This window comes from Vicia villosa, unplaced genomic scaffold (genome assembly GCF_029867415.1).
Source record: "Vicia villosa cultivar HV-30 ecotype Madison, WI unplaced genomic scaffold, Vvil1.0 ctg.000477F_1_1_3, whole genome shotgun sequence".
In the NCBI taxonomy this organism is placed as follows: domain Eukaryota; kingdom Viridiplantae; phylum Streptophyta; class Magnoliopsida; order Fabales; family Fabaceae; genus Vicia; species Vicia villosa.
The window spans coordinates 466105-484782 of NW_026705231.1; the positions used below are offsets into that span (position 1 = coordinate 466105).

The 18678-nt window shown below is 34.9% G+C and overlaps 1 protein-coding gene, 1 non-coding gene and 1 pseudogene across 2 annotated transcripts; 1 reads left to right on the top strand and 2 right to left on the bottom strand.

Annotated features, from left to right (window-relative positions):
• The first annotated feature begins 1227 nt into the window (after nt 1-1227).
• LOC131628768 (SAGA-associated factor 11-like) lies at nt 1228-4688 on the top strand. Its single transcript, XM_058899587.1, has 4 exons — nt 1228-2683; nt 2885-2958; nt 3853-4164; nt 4269-4688. Exons 2-4 carry the CDS (start codon nt 2917-2919, stop codon nt 4413-4415), a joined length of 501 nt encoding a protein of 166 aa, XP_058755570.1. The 5' UTR covers nt 1228-2683; nt 2885-2916; the 3' UTR covers nt 4416-4688.
• Nucleotides 4689-4704: 16 nt separating this feature from the next.
• Nucleotides 4705-4777, bottom strand: TRNAE-CUC (transfer RNA glutamic acid (anticodon CUC)). Its single transcript has one exon. It is a non-coding gene; the product is annotated as a tRNA-Glu (tRNA).
• An 856-nt stretch (nt 4778-5633) lies between these two features.
• LOC131628775 (uncharacterized) lies at nt 5634-8904 on the bottom strand (annotated as a pseudogene).
• Nucleotides 8905-18678: the final 9774 nt, after the last annotated feature.

Genomic DNA, 18678 nt, shown 5'->3' on the forward strand with positions numbered 1-18678 from the left:
GATGGTGAGCTCATGAATCACACCAATCATGTTCAGGTTAACAAAGAATTGACTGTGAGAATGCAATCTGAGATGGTCACTTTTCAAGGTCATCCGTATCAGGTCACGAATATTGTGTTTGATGATGGAGATCTTGTTTCGCCTTCCAGTGATTGTACTTTGAAACGGTGGAGGAATGATCAATGCGTTGAGACATGGGAGGCTCACAAGTCAACGATTCAAGCAGTTATAAAGCTACCCACAAGAGAGCTTGTTACAGGTTCAAGTGACACTACTTCAAATATTTGGAAGGTAAAAACTTGTTTACACACTTTTGAAGGACATTCAGATCCAGTTTCTGGCTTGGCTGGATTTTCTTTTGGTAACTCACAAGAAGTAAGAGTTTTAGAGCTTTCCTCCCGTGCAATTCAATTTCCATTTAATCCATTAAGTTTTCGTGTTTCTAATCCATTATCAATATCAGCTGCAACAGTCTTTGTGATTGTTTTTACTTTCAAAAACTACAATAAAACACTTGCCCCCTTCCACTCATCACACTTGAATCTCCCTCCTGTTTTTGTTATCAAACAACAATACAAGGGGTATCAGTTATCAATTGGAGCTGCATGTAGGTTATCATGGCCATACGATAGAATTAGTATTCAAGTTCTTGATGATTCAACAGATCCAATCATTAAGAATATGGTGGAGGTGGAATGTGAGAGATGGACAAGGAAAGGCTTAGACTTAAAATATGAGATAAAAAAAACAGAATTGATTACAAAGCTGGTGCTCTCAAAGAAGGAATGAAGCATAGCTATGTCAAACTTTGTGACTATGTTGCCATCTTTGATGCTAATTTTCAACCTGAGTCGAACTTCCTTTGGCGCACCATTCCGTTTCTCGATCAAAATCCACAAGTTGTATTAGTTCAAGATCGATGGAAATTTGTTAATGCGGATGAATCCTTGATGACAAGAATGCAAGAGATGTCTTTGGACTATCATTTCCTTGTGGAGCAAGAAGTTGGATCCTTAACTCATGCTTTCTTTGTTTTCAAGGGCACAACTGGTGTTTGGAGAATTTCAGCACTAAATGAAACTGGTGGAGATAAAATTGTTCTGGCTAAAAATGAAATTTACTCTATGAAATTAGATGTGGATAGTTATGCTAATAACAATTCAGTCTCTCACCAAACTACTAATTCTCTATATTCACACTGGTCATTGGATGACACGTTAGTGGGGCTAAATGACTTTGGAGCGTTGGATTTCCAACAACTCTTTTCCAAATCATCATTGCGAGACACGTGTCCTCTTATTTTACTTTCAAAAATTGATTTCACTCTCCAAAATCTGAAAAACACGTTCTCACTAGTCATTCTACCACCTTCTTTTTCTGAAAAATCACATTATTCCCTATCTTTTAATGGACCCCATATTTTCATTGAAAATGACAAGACAATGTCATCCAACACATGGCCTAATCCACACACAAAAGTTAAGTTCCAAGGTGGTACAACCTTTAGGTCACGTCACCATCACCTTTCCACTTTTCTTCCAACAATTTTCTATTCTATGCAATCCTCACCCATCAATTTAATGTCAGCAACTCTACCAAAGTTCATTCCAATTTTTCCTCTCTCATCTACCAAAGTTCATTCCAATTTTTCCTCTCTCATCACAAACCAAACAAAATTCCTTGACAATCAAAATCAGATTCCTCTTACTACCATCCAGCATATGGAATTAATGAATTTATACCATATATTTTGAAGAGGCATGAAATTTTTTTATATTTAGTGTTATTTTAGAACCTTGAGGACAAGGTTCATGTGAACCCCGCGGCAATGATAGAAGGGTATTATATTAGTTAGATGGGTAATAATAGAACTTATATTATTAGTATAGTTATTGGGCTTTTAGTAGTGTTTGGGCTTTTATGTTATTATTATCCATGAAGAGTCTTATATAATGTAGTCTCATAGAGACATTTGGAATCAATCAAAGAAATCAAATTTATCTTTTATCTCTATTTTCTTAGTTTATTTTAATGTCTTTCTCTTTTTATTGTTGAACCCTAAATTGATAGTCTTGGTAGGATTAGCTTCCTATCACGCAATTTTTTTGTAATGGAATATAGAAGAAGTGTTGATATCTTGATCATGAATAGGCATCCATTATGGTGGTGACAGTTCTCTAGTCACTAGAGATGATTCTTGCAAAAAGATTAACACTAACACTCAAGTTAATATGAGATTGAGGTGGAACTTTACAAGAATGGGTTGAATCATATCTGAATATGACTCATAGCCATCACACTTATATAGAACTACAGAAGTGTCAATTTCGATCGTATATGAATTGTATAACGTGAAGCACATATGACAGTTGAATGTCAGTAGGTGATACCGTTCAACTTATAAGTTAAAGTCTTAGACTAATTTTTTAATTTTTTATTGAATAACAGAATGAAAATTAAATATTTATAAAAAATAAAACTTTTTTTTTTAATTGTTTGTAGAAGAGAAGGTAAAGGTTTACGTAAAATTTTCGAATGCCATTATCCCAACAGATCTATCGAAAGAAGAGAAAAAAAAGGCGCGATTAACAGATTGGAGTCACTCTAACTCAACTCGCCGGAGTTGCTCGTGGACACCACGTTTCCTAGACTCCGATCTACGACGGCGCGGTTGATGAAATAGGTAAGAGTTTTTCTGTGATGAATTAGGTATCTGTTTGGTTCTTGATTACTCTACTTTTCCTCTCTAATGTTGTTTATCTACATATCTCTGAAATTGAAAACTCTGAACAATATGTACTTTTCACTGATAAATATGATTTGTTTTGTTTATTTTTTCCTATAAGCTTTTGTGCTTGTTTCTGATTTTCACAAGTAATGCCAGTTAATTAGGTTCAAAAAGCTTTAGTTAAAGTCATGTCAGTTCCTGACGAGGAAAATTTGTCGACACAGTCGCAGGTATGCTCTTCATTATAAGTAGATTTGTTTTAGCAAGACCTAAATAATGGATTTTGATGTCGATTTCCAGCATATTTCACTGTAAAACTATCTTTTGTTGCAAAGCATGCTTAGGGTGAATGTTAGCTCTCAATATACTAACAAGCGTGGTAGTTGTTAAAATTTTGTTTGAATGTAAATTCCCATGTTTTTGCAATGATGCTTGTCTTCAGTAATGACGAGAATACACATAATGCTATTTTGGTGGAATAAGATAGAACTTGCCCTGTTATTGTTGAATTGTATATTCTACGATATTTGAAATGTCTATGCAATTATGCTTATAAATGAATTTAAATTTATGCAAGTATTTAAAGTGTGATTTAAGTTTTTAATTATCTTAATTGTGAGCTATCTTTATGAAAATTTACAATAGTATATATATCAAGTGATTTAAGGTTTTCTTTATGTTACTAATGCTATTTTATATGCATGAGTTTTATGAATTTTGTATAATCTTACTATTAGTGTTACCATTCTACGATTTATTATTTTACTTCCCCTTCCCAATTTTGCATAAAATCTCAATTGTAACTACTTTGCTGATATGCACTTGGGGAACCACTTACGAACTGGTTGTCAATAGGAAGAATTAAGCCACTAAGTACTCGTCACTCCATATAATAACCAAGTGCATATCATAATCATTCTATTGAGACTGAACTCTGATTAAGTTTGGATATTGTTATGGTGATTTTAGTATAGTATTCAATTATTCCCTTTTGGAACAAAATATCAACCAAACTCCATCTGTCTTTTGTTAAGATGTTAATATGTTTATGTGTATGTGAATTGGAAGATTTGGAGTTGTCAAATTCTTATTTCTCCTATTCTTTTGCTTGGGATGTTTTGCAGATTTCATCTCACTTTTTCTGTGATCTCATCGATTCCATTATAGTTGATGTGGCATCAGAGTGTCATAGAATAGCGAAGCTGGGGCTTGATGCTAATTTGGATGAAGAAGATGAAGAATTGAAGTTGTCGGCACAAGCCAGGGCTAGATTGGCTGATCCTAGTAATAGTAATGACACAAATGGCAAGTATGTGGTTGACATATTCGGACAAACTCATCCCACCGTAGCAAATGAAATATTCCAATGCATGAATTGTAACCGGTCTATCGTGGCAGGGAAGTTTGCTCCTCATTTAGAAAAGTGCATGGGGAAGGTTATTCTGTTATCTTTCGAATTAAATATGCTGATCATTTTCAAACACATTTAACTGTTACGCCACTTCGTTATTATGACTATGCTAATGCCCCAAAAACACAGGGTAGGAAGGCTCGTGTGAAGGTAACGACGAGCAGCTCCGGATCAGGCGCACAGAACCAGTATACACGAGGCAGGAGCGTGAATCGGTTGGCAAGTGGAAACCCTAGTTTTGCAGGTGACGAGCACTCAAACTCAGCCGTGAACTAGTGTGAGATGATCACTGTGTGTATTTGGATTTAGTATTATTTCTCTAACATTTTCAACATATAATCTATGTATGCTTTTATCTGTTTATAAATAACTATCAGTTAAAATATATTTTCCGTTGCGTGTTCCAACATACTCTGTTGAGTGAAAAAGAAGTGCAATTTCATCAACGCTGGCAGTGCCATTTATGAGTAAAATAATGTGATTAATGATGATAATGGATAAAAATTTCCGTTGAGTGCCATTAATGAGTAAAAGAATGTGATTAATGATGAAAATTAGTAAAACTTTCCGTTGCCGGGACTTGAACCCGGGTCTCTCGGGTGAGAGCCGAGTATCCTTACCAACTAGACTACAACGGATCGGTGATTTTTCTTTACATAAACATGTTTAAATATATAAGAAACACGCCATTGGTCATAATATTTTTTTTTTCCATTTCGTTCTAGAAGAACTATGATGCTCTAACAGTACGTAAAACATGTCCTAAATACATATTTTTTCTTAAGATTATGCATTTGGTTTATGTCACAAAAAAGATAAAATTATCAATTACTCCCTCCGTTCCTTTTTAAGTGTCGTTTTAGAAGAGTTTTTTTGTTCCTATTTAAGTGTCGTTTTATAATTTAATGTTATAATTTGTCATTTATACCCTTATTTTCTCAATAACTCCACCTCAAATTTTTCAATTAGTTATTGGAAAAAGAGAGTGTATGATTGAATTTATTTGGAAAGAGAAAAATAAATAAGGGTATAATAGAAAATGTAACTCTAATAATCCACTATCTTGGTTGAAGAGCTTTTTGCTAAAACGACACTTAAAAAGGAACGGAGGGAGTAGTTGATTTTGAACTTCCGAACACATATTAAACACCTACGTCATGACAGTTTCGTTGTAAGCAATAGGCTCATTACGTGCGATATCATGCTTCTATTGTTGTTGTCTGTAAATCATATTTGAGCACCTCGTTGTTGGCTTTGTATGCATTCCTTTGCGACAACACTTATTTTAATTTCCATGCCGGATATTGTGATGCGCTAATATGTTATGCGTTATAATATAGTCGTTTCTACTTGTTGACAAAAAAAAATGGGATGGCCGCTAATGTAAAATAAAAATTATAAATAAAAATAAAAATAATATTTTTAATAAAACATTAAGTTAACATAATACAAAATTGATTATCAAAAAATCAAACTATATAATTTAAAAGTACCTTAAAATAATGCTCTACGCGTTCCGAGTGACTTGAAATCATCAATAATAGACTCAGAACTAATGCTTGAACTGATCTCCCTTTCAATATATACTGTCATGCTATCCCCTAGAAACCCATCATCCATCTTGTTTCTCAACTTAGTCTTGATAATTTTCATTGCTGAAAAGGACCTCTCAGTTGTAGCCGTAGAAACTGGAAGAGTCATGATAAGACGGAGTAGTCTATCAATCAAAAAGTAAATTTCAGCCTGTCCTATTGCAACCAAACATGAACATAGTTCTTGAATAGTTGATAAATTATTCAAATTTGACTCTTTGCGAAAGTAAATAGAAAATGTTGGAGTTGAAATTGCAAATTATTCTTCTCTTGATCACTAAAATTCATAGAATAATATTTTCCAACAAGAGAACAAATAGTATCAATGTTAAAAGCTTTATATCCATCCTTAGGAAACAAAGCACAAGAAAGGGTTAACAAATCCATTGCTTGCTCATTAAATCTGCTATTCAACTCTTGTAACTGTTTGTCAATGGTAGTGAAAAAGATTTCAACTTTAAAATAATGTTGCATTGTGACTAGATTCTCTTCAAGACGCGATCGTCCAAATCTTGTTGTTGAATAAATATCATTAAGATCAGGAATCTCAATACCATGTTTTTCACAAAAAGATCTCACTTTAGTAAACAATATATCCCAACCATTTTCTCTTAAGTCTTGAATATAACTCTTTGTTGAACGAACCAAGTGCATAGCATTAACTTCATCTTGATTTTGTTTTTGCAAGGCTTGACAAAGCATATCTGTTATCCCCATAATTTCTTTCATCAAGTGCAAAATAAATATAAAATCAAATGCCTTCAAGTAATTATAAGAACTATCAGCATCCCCGCGTGTAGCATAACTTCCTCTTTCTCTTGCAATTTTTTTTAAAACTGAACAAGTTGCTTCATACATGTTTATCAAGCTACAAATAGAATTATAATGTGATCCCCAACGAGTATCTCCCGCTCGTTTCAAAGTATCAACTTGATTCGCACCTTTACCAGTTACAATCCCATCAATCTCTAATAAATATGCAATTTCTTCTAATTGGGCCGCTTGTAACTCATCATGGCGCTTCGTAGAAGAACAAAAAACATTAACAATAAAAATTAACTTTTCAAAGAATTTATGAACTGATTTTACCTCTCTTGAAGATGTAACCAACGCAAGTTGCAATCGGTGAGCAAAACAATGAACATAGTACGCATAAGGACAATCCTTCATAAAGAGTGCTTGTAAGCCATTCCATTCTCCTCTCATGTTGCTAGCACCATCATAACCTTGGCCACGAATGTTAGAAACATCAAGGTTATGTCGAGAAAGTATATCACATATTGCTGCCTTAAGAGTTAAAGATGTGGTGTCTTTAACATGTGCCACATCAAAAAATCTTTCTTGTATTAAACCAACTTTATCAACAAATCTTTATACAAGAACCATTTGTTCCTTTTTTGACTCATCGCGGGCTTCATCCACAACGATACAAAATTTGGAATCACCAATTTCCTCACGAATATGCTTTTTCACCCTACTAGAAAGAATTTGCAAGAGCTCTTTTTCAATTTGATGTGAAGTATACATGCAATTTTGTGGAGCATTTTCCAACACAACTTTTTCAATTTCATCATTATAAGATGCTAAAAGTTTTAACAACTCAAGAAAGTTTCCTTGATTTTTTGAATTACTAGTTTCATCATGACCCCTAAAAGCACAAGCTTGAAGTGTTAACCAACAAACTGTGTCAATTGAAGTCTTGAGACGTAGCCGATTATTCATTCTTTGACACGAACTTTGCACTTGAATAACATTTCTAATATGACCATCTTGATTCAACAAGTCTTGACAAGCTTGCATTGCATTGTTGTGTGGTGAGCATGGATCCTTCCCCATGTGTTTAAGAAAGGAACATTGCTTTCCATTCCTAACTTTTTTCCAATTTCTAAAACCCATAGAAATGAAGACATGTGATCCGGGACGTCCACTTGGTTTTTTGCTAAAAAGGTAACATGGTAAGCAATATGCCGCATCTTCGGATGGTGAATATTCTAACCATGATGGAAATATGCTAAACCAAGTATGTTGAAACCTTCTTGGATGATCTTCATTACCAGACAAAGGATAGTTTTCTAAATGAATTTGATATGGACCCCATTTTAGATAAGCTCATTGTATTGCATCCACTTGATTTGGTGCATATTGCCAAATCAGGGGACGCTTTCCAAGATCACGTTCCAAAGAATTTTCAAAGCCATGATGTTCTTCAAATATTGGATTCTCAAGAACTCTTTCAGGTTCTGTTATCGGGATTATAACTTCTTCATCTCTCTCTTCTCTTTCAATTTCACATGCTTTCCTCTTAAAAAAGAATCAATTTTTCAATTATTCATCTTTACTTTTTTTATGAAAAAAATAAAACAAAATATAATATGAACAAAAATTCATCCAATTTATTCTAATAAAATATATCAATAAAAAGAGTTTTCTTCCAATTCATATTTTTCAACAAATCTATTAGCAAACAGTATGAGTGAAAATATCATTAACTAATAGTATCTATTAATCTAATTCATACTTTTTTCATATACAATACAAATTTTATATTTATTTGTAGTAACAGTATGATGAATTCATATATATAGTCACTAACATTAACTATTGTTATTTCTCCACTATTTCTCCACTAACAAAATATAAGTTCACTATTGTTATTTATCCACTATTGTCTATTGTTAAGTTTTTTTTACACATGCAGAAAAATTGCAGTTAGTCTCAAAATATAAGTTCAACCTTGAAGCTACAAGAAACAAGATTTCTCTTTTCTTAGCTTTCAATTTTATGGATTGCTAACCTTAATAGATTACAAGAAACATAAATTTAACTTCTAAAAGTCTAGAAAATAGAGAAATTTAACATCCCTAAACCATAAATCTAACATCCCCAAATTCATAAAATGTATAATCAGTGTCCCTCCTAACACCTTGTATCCGTCGCAATGATATCAGATTTGAGCGCAACCGGACCTATGATATAAATGCCCCAGCCTTTATTGGTCCATTGCCCCCAAATCTACCTACTGATGAGGGTAACAACACTGATGACGAGTTCGAGTACCAGACACAGGAACCACCCCACTTTTCACCATCACACACTGCCCCCTCTTCTTCTAACCCTCATGCAGGTACCGCTCTCACTTTCCATGTCACTGAGGACATGTGGCGTGAGCACATGGCCCGAGAGGCCCAGAGGGATACCCTCCTGACTACCATGCAGCAACAGGTGACCGATAACATGGCCTTCATGCAAGCATCCCAGGTGCAAAATGCCCGCTCTCTACAAACCATTATGGAAAGTCAGCTGGCTTTCCAAAATGAGCAGCACCGTCACCAGACCACATATGCTAGTCACTTCCGTCTGATGGAAGCTACCCAAGGTACCCTCCTTGGTAGGACACAAGAGCTACAAGCGGCAAATGCCGTTTTGTCAGAGAGATTGGAGCAGCTAGCATTGGGAAGAGAGCGCCGCCGTCGTAGCCGTAGCCGCCGTTCCGACCGTACCAACCAGGACGGTGAGGGAGCTAGTGGCCCCCACTATCATTTCAGGTACCTCCTACCTGCCTTATCTTGGAACATTGGGGACAATGTCAAATTTAAGTGTGGGAGGAGCATTTATCGCTTTTATTTCTTGCTTTCATTTCCCTTCAGTATGTTTTTGCTTTCTTAGTTAACAATAAAATGCATGTGATAGACGAGTCCTTATGCGTAGTGTATACCCTTTCCCCCACCTTTAGACTTACAAAATTTTATTTTACAAAGGAAATTATGGTTGTTTTTAAGGATTTGGGCTATGAGACAGGTTCTGGATAGGTTTGTTTATTCTTAGGCACTCGTTTTTTCGAAAAATTGTTATTATTTTAGCACCTTAAGCTTTATGAAATATTATATTAGACCCTTTTTCTTCCCATTGTGCTATGACTCGAAAATATGTGCATATAGGTCCTTAAGTAGTTTATCTTAGCAGTCGGCTCCGGCCTAAGCCTGCTCTAAGTATAGGATTGATGAATATAAGTGAATGATCTCCATTGCCTAAAAAAGTAAAAAATATATATGTGTGTGCAACTATGAGTTGGGTAATCCTCACAAGATTACTTAACTCGAGATTGTTGTAAGCATCAATAAAAACAAAGAAAAGAATTATTATAAAGGGCACACCCGTTGTAGTTGGTCCAGAGGTATCCGGTGCTGGACTTGGTAGGGAGGACTACAGTCCGATCCCCCACAACTTCAAGTGGGTAAAAATAAATAGGGGTTACACCAACTCTTGTACCAGAGCCCCGTTACTTGAGATCAGAGTCACTAACCGGTCACTATACCATGAGTACGTATGGATAACGAGCTTAATGTGATTGCACCCGAATGAAAAAGGACCTCGTACTAAAAAGAGTCTTAACATAGTAGGATATTAGGGGTCAGTCTACATACTTATGAGGCTTATGTTCACATTCTTGCGTTTAGTGTTGCCATGATAACCTTAGTTTGGATAGCTAGTGCATAGCAACACACCTTTACTCGAACTTAGAATCCCTCTTTGCCCAAAACCTGTAAACCCCAGAACTTCCCCTTTTTCTACTTTTGAGAGTTGTTGCTTGAGGACAAGCAAGAGTCTAAGTGTGGGAGGATTTGATCACACTGAATCGCACTATGTTTCTGGCTCGAATATCACATGTTTTCCTTAGTTTTTATTATCTTTATCTCATATTTGATAAGTGTCAAAATGTACTTATTTTGTGTATGTAAATAGTGGCACTTATCGATACTTTTGTTAATACCGTTTGAATAATTCCCCGTTTTGTGTATAAATACGTATACTTTGTGAATAATTGTATTTTCATATACTTTTATACTATTTGATAGTTTTTCCTTTGTTTTTATAGGTATTCATGCTTATTGGAGCCTTGGGGAATAAAGTGTCAAAGGCACGACTTCGATTTCGCAGTTTTGGTGCAAGCCCGCTTAGCCACCATCAAGCGGACTTCCATAGGCTCAAAATAAGGATGACCAAAATCATCATTTTGGTTTCCATTCATTCATTATTGGATAGAGCATTGAATAAGCTTTCCAACGCTTCGAACCGGGCACAATTCGGAGTTACGGTTCTCAACTTATTGCGAAAACAAGATTTCACTTTTGCTGTCAGCCGCTAAGCGGGAGTACCTTCGCTGAGCGACCATGACAGATAGCAGCTCGTTAAATAGGGGTAAAAATCACATTTTTAGGTTATGTTTTGGGGTAATTGTTCCCAAATCATCAAACCTTCATTCTTAGGGTAGATTAGCTTAGAAAACAACTTCGGAGGTTGCATTTGGATGATTGGGGGTGGATTGAGCGTCGAACGGAGCTGACAAACCGGGAGATTTTCGGTTCATTTCTCTTCTTCTTTGTGTATTTCTCTTTGGTTGTGTTTTGTTTGTATATTTACTTGAATCTTATGTATATTTACCGATTATAATGTTATGTTTAACTTGCTTTACAGATCTGTGTTGATGTTGTTTTGGATTTTTGCTCTATGCTGGGGATTTGGGTTGCTTTAGAGATAAACTTCTTGAATCCTTATCTAGGATGATAATCTGTTGGTTCTGAACTCTAGAGATAGATTTAGAGCTAGAATTCATTGTTTGTATCTGTTCTTAATGCTTTCGTGTTTGAGCGGCGCGCGAGAGATCGCCGACGCGAGAATACGGATGTTCTCACAACTTTGTGTTACAGATAACCTTAGTTGTGAGATGATCTCGTTTGTGCTCCAGAGATGGACGCTTATGTGAGAGATACGTGATGACATAGATGAGTATCGTAGGTTGAGTATAACGGGTTAGTAAGTGTATGTTTGTGAAGAGTGAATATATTTACATTCCTGATAAGTTATTTCTCTTCTAAGAATGTGTTTATTCTTTTCCTGTCTATATCTTTGTTTACTTTTTTCTCATTAAATCCAAAGTTCTAAACCGTAGAAACTATTGAATGGCATCTCTCCATCTCTGTGGACGATAATTCCCGGATCAATATTTCCAAATCTTTTTTGTTGCTTGCCCTATACTGCATTCAACAGTATTATGCTTGTATTTCCTTTGTTTTCAAGATTCTTGACCTTTCGGAGCCTCTAGTGAAGAAACGAGCCAAAACGCCAAGAAAATAGGGTTTTTCACGAAGAATTGTGCTTATGGCGTTCTGCACCACGCCGACTATAGGGGACGCGATGACGTGGCCCACTTCATGATGGAGCCAACTGCCACGATCACACAGTCATGTTCGTTACTCCTCACCGCGCCCGCGGTGGAGCCGTCGCGCCCGCGGCCTTCACAAATAGACTCCCGCCCAAAAGGAGTTGAGGGGCACTCTTGTCTTTACGCTGATCCAGAATCCACTATATATATAGTTAGTTTTTCATTTTTCGTTTTTTATCCAAGCTTAGTACAATCTTAAGCCATATACCATCAGTATCTCTAAAGTAGTAACCTCTTCACATCGGGGAGTTACTACGGTGTAGATTGAGTTGTAATCGAGTTTTGGAGCACTTTGGTTGAAGTTTATCATACCAGCCTTCACTTTGTATCAAGATTCAATCTCCGATCGGAGTAAGGTTCAATTTACTTGCTTTATTTATTTTCCCGCACTTACCATAGTCTACACGTTTTATAGACTCTACGCACTTATCATAGTCTACACGTTTTATAGACTCTAAACGCACTTACCATAGTCTACATGTGTTATAGACTCGCAATTACTATGTCTGGCTAAATCATAAGGGTTTGAATGTAATGATTGTGATCATGTCTGTATTCTAATTGTAGTGTTAGTGAAAATACTCTGGGGATGTTTTACTTTTAACTTGAGTCAAATTATGCTTTAAAATGTTTATTGGGTAAGATCGAAAGCCGTCCATATCAAAGATAGACTTGATTATTATTTAACCAAGCAAAAGAAGCGAAAGCGATTTGGTTGGTTAAATAGGAATCATTAACTCTTTTTAGAGAATGATTTTGAAACTATTTTCGGACGCGTTTGTAGGTTTGAAATCTGACTCTTGGTCAAAAGCCAAAAGTCTTTTTAAGTTAATCTTTCCAAGTAAAATCACTTTTCTGTTAAGTCAAAACTATCAATTTCTTAAAAATATATTTACTGCTTTAACGCGGAATGCACCCTTTATATGTGACAATAAAGGAAGTTAAATTAAAGAGTAAATTCGGTTCTTAGTAGCCAAAAGCTACAAGTTCCTGTTAAATTGGTTCTTTGCTACAAATAGAGAATACTGCCCCATGAGTCATTTCACTAATGCATGTCTAGAACATAATCTGGTTTCATGATTTACATTCCAACCTATCGCTTTAAACTGTTATTCACTTTGCTCACTTACCTTGTTGCACTGCACTCACAACAATATTCCTGTTCACCTTAGATAAGCACCTTAACAATAGTGTTGATAGATTGACGATTGGTCTCTGTGGTTCGATAATCTTATATATTACTTTGATAGGTTGTGCACTTGCAGTACTATATTTAGGCTATACGTTACAGACCCATCAGAAACAAAGAAGGTTGCAAGGGTTCCAACTTCCGACGGCGACGGAAACAATTTCTGTAAGCTTTGTAAAAATAATTCTTTTCCCGGCAATGAGAGAATGAAACTTGTGTTTTTAAAACTCTTTTATCTAACCCAAAATAAAAAATATGAACAGACATGAATAAGGAAAAATATAAAATAAAGTTTAATTAAATCCAAGGCTATTTTAGTATTTTCCAATATATAAAAAAATTTAAAAAAAAAATAAAGGGGAGGCCATGGCCTACCCCTGTACCCCCTGCCTCCGCCATTGTTTATCGTTATGATGCGATGCACTATCTGATTGCTTTATTCATATTTTGATTCGGTTGCGATGAATGCATGACGTTAGCAATTTGTCGTATTCATGTACATACGTGCGACATCTCACAATTAAGTTACCCTTTCATTATGTAATTTTTTTATGTGTATGCTTCATTGTCGTTCCGATAAGCTATGCACCAATGCGTTATAATTCGTGGTGTCGTTTCGCACGATAAATCACTTTGCGTGTTGTTCATTTTGAGTTGATTGCGATGATTAGGGTCGGCACAATCAATTTGAAAGTCATGTTCTAATGCTAAAAATAAAAAATTAAAAAAAAACAAGGCTTAATTGCAATTTTGGTCCCCCTATTATTCATTTTTTTTGGATTTTGGCCCCTATTTTAAAATCTGGAATTTTAGTCCCTTTGTTTTAGTTTTTTTAGGATTTTGGTCCCCCTATAAATCCGAAGGCAATTTTTAATGAAATGGAACTCAGATTAATGACATGTTCAACATAAATCTTAAATAAAAATAGCTTTTTTGAACAAATTATTGCTGAACTGGCACTGACACATCATCAATAAGAACGTCATTTCATTTAAAATTGCCTACGAATTTGCAGGGGACCAAAATCCTCAAAAAACTAAAATATAAGGATTAAAATTCCGGATTTTAAAATAGAGGGACCAAAACCCAAAAAAATAGATAATAGAGAGACCAAAATTGCAATTAAACCAAAAAAAAATTTTAATAATAAAAAATGACAAACAAAAAATAAATTATTTATTAACCAAATGAAGCACCACAAACTAAAAATATTGTTAAAACTATAAACATCCTCTCAGTATCTAACCACTTAAAAAGGGCTAAACCAAAATACTAAAAAACCTTGATAATTAGAAATTAGAAATTAGCTAAAGAAAAGCTAATGTAACGAGAGAAAGAGAGAGAAGAGCGTACACTTTGTTTTTCTTGTTTCACGGCTTAAAATGTTTTGTTTTTCTTATTTATTTCAAGTATGGGCGGATCTACGGCCGAGCGAGTCCGGGCATGCACCCGGGCTTAACGCCTCCTTTTGTTGTATACTCCCCACTTAATAGTAGATTTTAAGACAACACCAGAGACAAAATTATTAACTTTTAGACATAATTAAGGGCAAAATTAGTAAAATAGGGTGTGAAATTTTTGGACAAAAGCAAGGGCAAAATTTTTAGACAAAGTCAAGGGCAAAATTGATAGAAACGTGGTTAAAATTAATACAAAGAGGGTGTATAATTTTTGCCCAGGATCCTTAAAATTTCCGGCTCCGCCGCTGATTTCAAAGCTTTGAGAACTAAGAAGAGAGAGGGAGAGAGCAACGTTTGGTTTACCTTGTTTCAAATTTTACGACTCGGAGAAAGAAAAAGGCAATGATGTTGCATTTTCCTGTTTTTTTATACTTAGTAACAATAATAAAATTTGGGCCCCTAGGATTGTGAGGCCCAATACTTCAGCACTGCCTGCACTTGGAGAGGGCTGGGTCTGGCAATGATCACACTTCGTGTTAGCAATTTGTGCTTTTAAGGTTGTTGTGTTTCGATTTTGTTTTTGTTTCATCATCCATGTGTAACAAAAATGCACCCTCCCCTTTTTTTCTAGTCTCTTGGATTTCTCTTGGACCTTTTCACAATGGGTTTTCTGGCTACACACACTTAGGGTATGTTTGGTTGTAGAGAGAAAATGAAAAGAGAGAAGTAAGTGAGAGAGATTGTAAGAAGAGAGAAAAAGATGAGAAATATGATATATTTTAGATATTGTTTGGTATAAGAGAAAGAAGAGAGAAATAGAAGAGAGGGAAGTATTTCTCTCTTTTCAATTGTTTGGTTGAATAGAAAGTGAAAAGAGAGAAATACTACTATTTTTATAAAGACGAAAATACCCCTAAATAAAAGTGTAATACATAATTGTTTTTACTTTTGTTAATTTAATTAAATTAATTTTATAATGGTAAGGTATTAAATTATTAATTTCAATTTAATAATTAATTATATTTTTAAAATATAATTTTTTGTTAAAAGCTTATAAAGAAACGAGAATGTAAGAAGAACTATTAAAATAACAATAAATACTTTGTATTTAATGAATATTATGTTTTGGCAAAGACATATACGTAAAATAGAAAAGTCACTAGCCATTTCTCTTGTCTTTCTTCGCTCACATGAAGAGAATCAAAAAGTATGTGGGTCCCATTACTTTTAATTTTCTCTTTCATACGTCTTTGCTTACCAAGCAGAGGAAGTGTGTTATTTCTCATCAACTTCTATCGTCTCTAACTCTCTCTTTCCTTAATCACCCAAAACAAACAAAGCCTTAGAGTACCTTCAATGGGAGGATTTTTCACGGATTTTTCCAGCTGGCGTACGTCACATTCAATTTTGAGACTGTTGGAGAAAGCTGAGCTATTCAGCCATTGCTGTGCAGTGCAACGGAACTTTCTAATAAAATATTAATATAATTCAAAAAAATTATGTAACGTCTCTTTCTTTTTTTTTAACACTTTTAGTTTGCTATAAATACACCCAATTTAAAAAAATTTACACAAATTTTCTTTCATACTCTTATTTTCTCTTAAGTTTTTAATTTCTCTCCCAAAATTTTATCACTTTACTCTAAATTTTGAATTTTTTCTCTTACAATTTATTCTTATTAGCCTTCATTTGACAATATATTTTACCCAAATTTTTACCTTTTTACTTCAAAATTAATATTGTTTAGGCCAAATGGATCCTAATCAATTTAATTATCAACAATCTATGTTCAATTTCATGCAAAATTATCAAAATGCTAATCCTTAAAATTCTCAATTCTCATTGATGCCAACAAACTCCACCGCTTATTTTATGTCATCAACCGGAAACACTCCGCCGCATTTTTTCCGTCACCAAACTCCACCATATGGTCAACCATCTTTAGAATTTTTCCGTCATGAACCGGAAACACCGATTGTGTCTATGTCTGAAAGTCAAGTTCCACCATTTTCAACTCAAGTCGGTATTGAAAAAGAAGAAAGTCGTTCCGTTAAAAAAAAGCTCGAGAGGTATTTTCAAGGGATGAAGATATACTTCTTATCCAATCATGGCTCAATGTTTCAAAGGATTCAATTAAAGGAGTTGATAAAAAAGCTGAGAGTTTTTGGTTAAGAATCACTACCAATTATAAAGTGTAACTTGGACAGTCGCGAGAAAAGCTACGTGGGCAATTAAAATCTCGATGGCATCGAATAAATGGATTGGTTCAAAAATTTGTTGGGTGTTACAAACAAGCTGTTAATGGAAAGAAAAGTGGGACATCGGAGAAAGATATTTTGGCTGCTGCATATGCATTTTTTGCTCAGGATGAAGGTACACCATTCAATCTTGAGTACGCATGACGATTGTTAAAGGACGAACCTAAATGGATGGGAGCACCGACTGAAAATTCTTCAAAAAGAACAAAGAATTCTGCTAGTGGGGCACACTTATCATCGTCTAACCTCGCGCCACCTTCAAGTTATGAGTTTAACTCATCATCACCAATGGAGCGTCCAATGGGACAACAAGCAGCAAAAAGAAAGAGTAAGTGTTTACGGTGATTTCCGGTAAACAACCGCTAGTCCTCCAAACTATAATAAATATGATTTGGTTACTCGCAGGATCGACTAGATTGATCCTAGGACACATAGTCAATTAGATTGTTATCAATATTCTTTAGAACCATGTTCATGATTCGTTGTCTTCGACAAATGTTATTCGATTGAAAACATACACTTTTAGTGATGACTTGATTATATGTGATTATGACTTTAAAATGTAAACAACGCAGATAACGTAACATGCAATTCTGTTTAAATGTAAAGAATCTTAAAACATAAAACTGTTAAAGATCTTGAAAGTAAATAACATGAAAGTAAATAACATGAAAGTAAATAACATGAAAGTAAAGATACAGTAATGTAAATGACAAGAAGTAAATAGAATGCAAGAATTTAAAGATATTCGAAAACGAAAAGCAATAAAAGATAATACTCATGTATTAAGATGGTGGTGTCATACGTACATTTTCTCAGCGAACTCGTTCTCGTTAACGCTTGATACTTGAGTAAATATGTGAGTGATTTGTACAAAATGAACACACGGAATTCTATCATAAAAAACTCCTATTTATACTAGTTTCGACCATAACGGCCCTACGCTAATCCGCTGCCACGTTTCTCATAAGAACTTCCAGCGATGACATCTGTGAATAAGCAGTTACGCAACTATCTTCGAATTTCAAATCTTCCCGCCTGAGTCCATCTTCGACGCGTGGCAGTATGTTAATAAACACTTACTAACAAACACGCTAAATAATAATACTTAAGCAAATTTATAAATTTTGTCTAAGTCTTCGAGGATATGTCCTTCCAATAGCTTTCAGTAGCCATCACCTTCATAAAAAACTTAGACGTTTCTTGCTATCGAAACATGGCCATCAGTAGCCATTTTATATTCCTCAGAGATGGTCATCAGTAACCACCTTGCCTTCGATCATACACTCCTTCGAAGCACATATATTTGCTCAACGAAATCTTCAGCTAACAAATTGCCCCCAATAAATGCCTGTTTCGAAGATCAACAGAAATAGGCGTTTTTTGCCATCATAAGATTTCGTCTCTTATTAAATTTTTGATAGTTCCAAGACTACTGACTAAACGTCATAATCATTGATAATCTCTGTTTCCGAAACGTCTTGTCATTCTCAAAAATGTCTTCTCATAACTTACATTCCCACGTCCTTGACCTTACTTCCTGATCATTACTCCTATATACTAGGAGTAAGGCTGAATCTTTTGACCGCCATTGGATTAAATCATCATTCGCCACGTGTCCTTTGGGTTTTACCCAAAAGATTTAAAAAGGATTTCCGTTAAACCTTTAAATACTTTGGACTTGCACTCTTTTTACAACTTCTCATTCCTATTTCTCCGTCTTCTTCATCAAACAAAGGAACCAACATCTTCAAACTTTTCAAATCTGAATTTCTCAAAACTCGTCCGATGGCTTCATCTTCCAATGTTCTTCAACCTGCTCTAAAGCTCCAATCCACCACACGGTCTGGTGAACACGAACACATTCCAAACCCTGA

Coding starts and splice junctions, on each gene's coding strand:
- LOC131628768 (XM_058899587.1), top strand. CDS start 2,917: ATGTCAGTTCCTGACGAGGAAAATTTGTCGACACAGTCGCAG. Junction 2,959..3,852: donor ATTTGTCGACACAGTCGCAG/GTATGCTCTTCA, acceptor GATGTTTTGCAG/ATTTCATCTCACTTTTTCTG. Junction 4,165..4,268: donor TAGAAAAGTGCATGGGGAAG/GTTATTCTGTTA, acceptor CCAAAAACACAG/GGTAGGAAGGCTCGTGTGAA.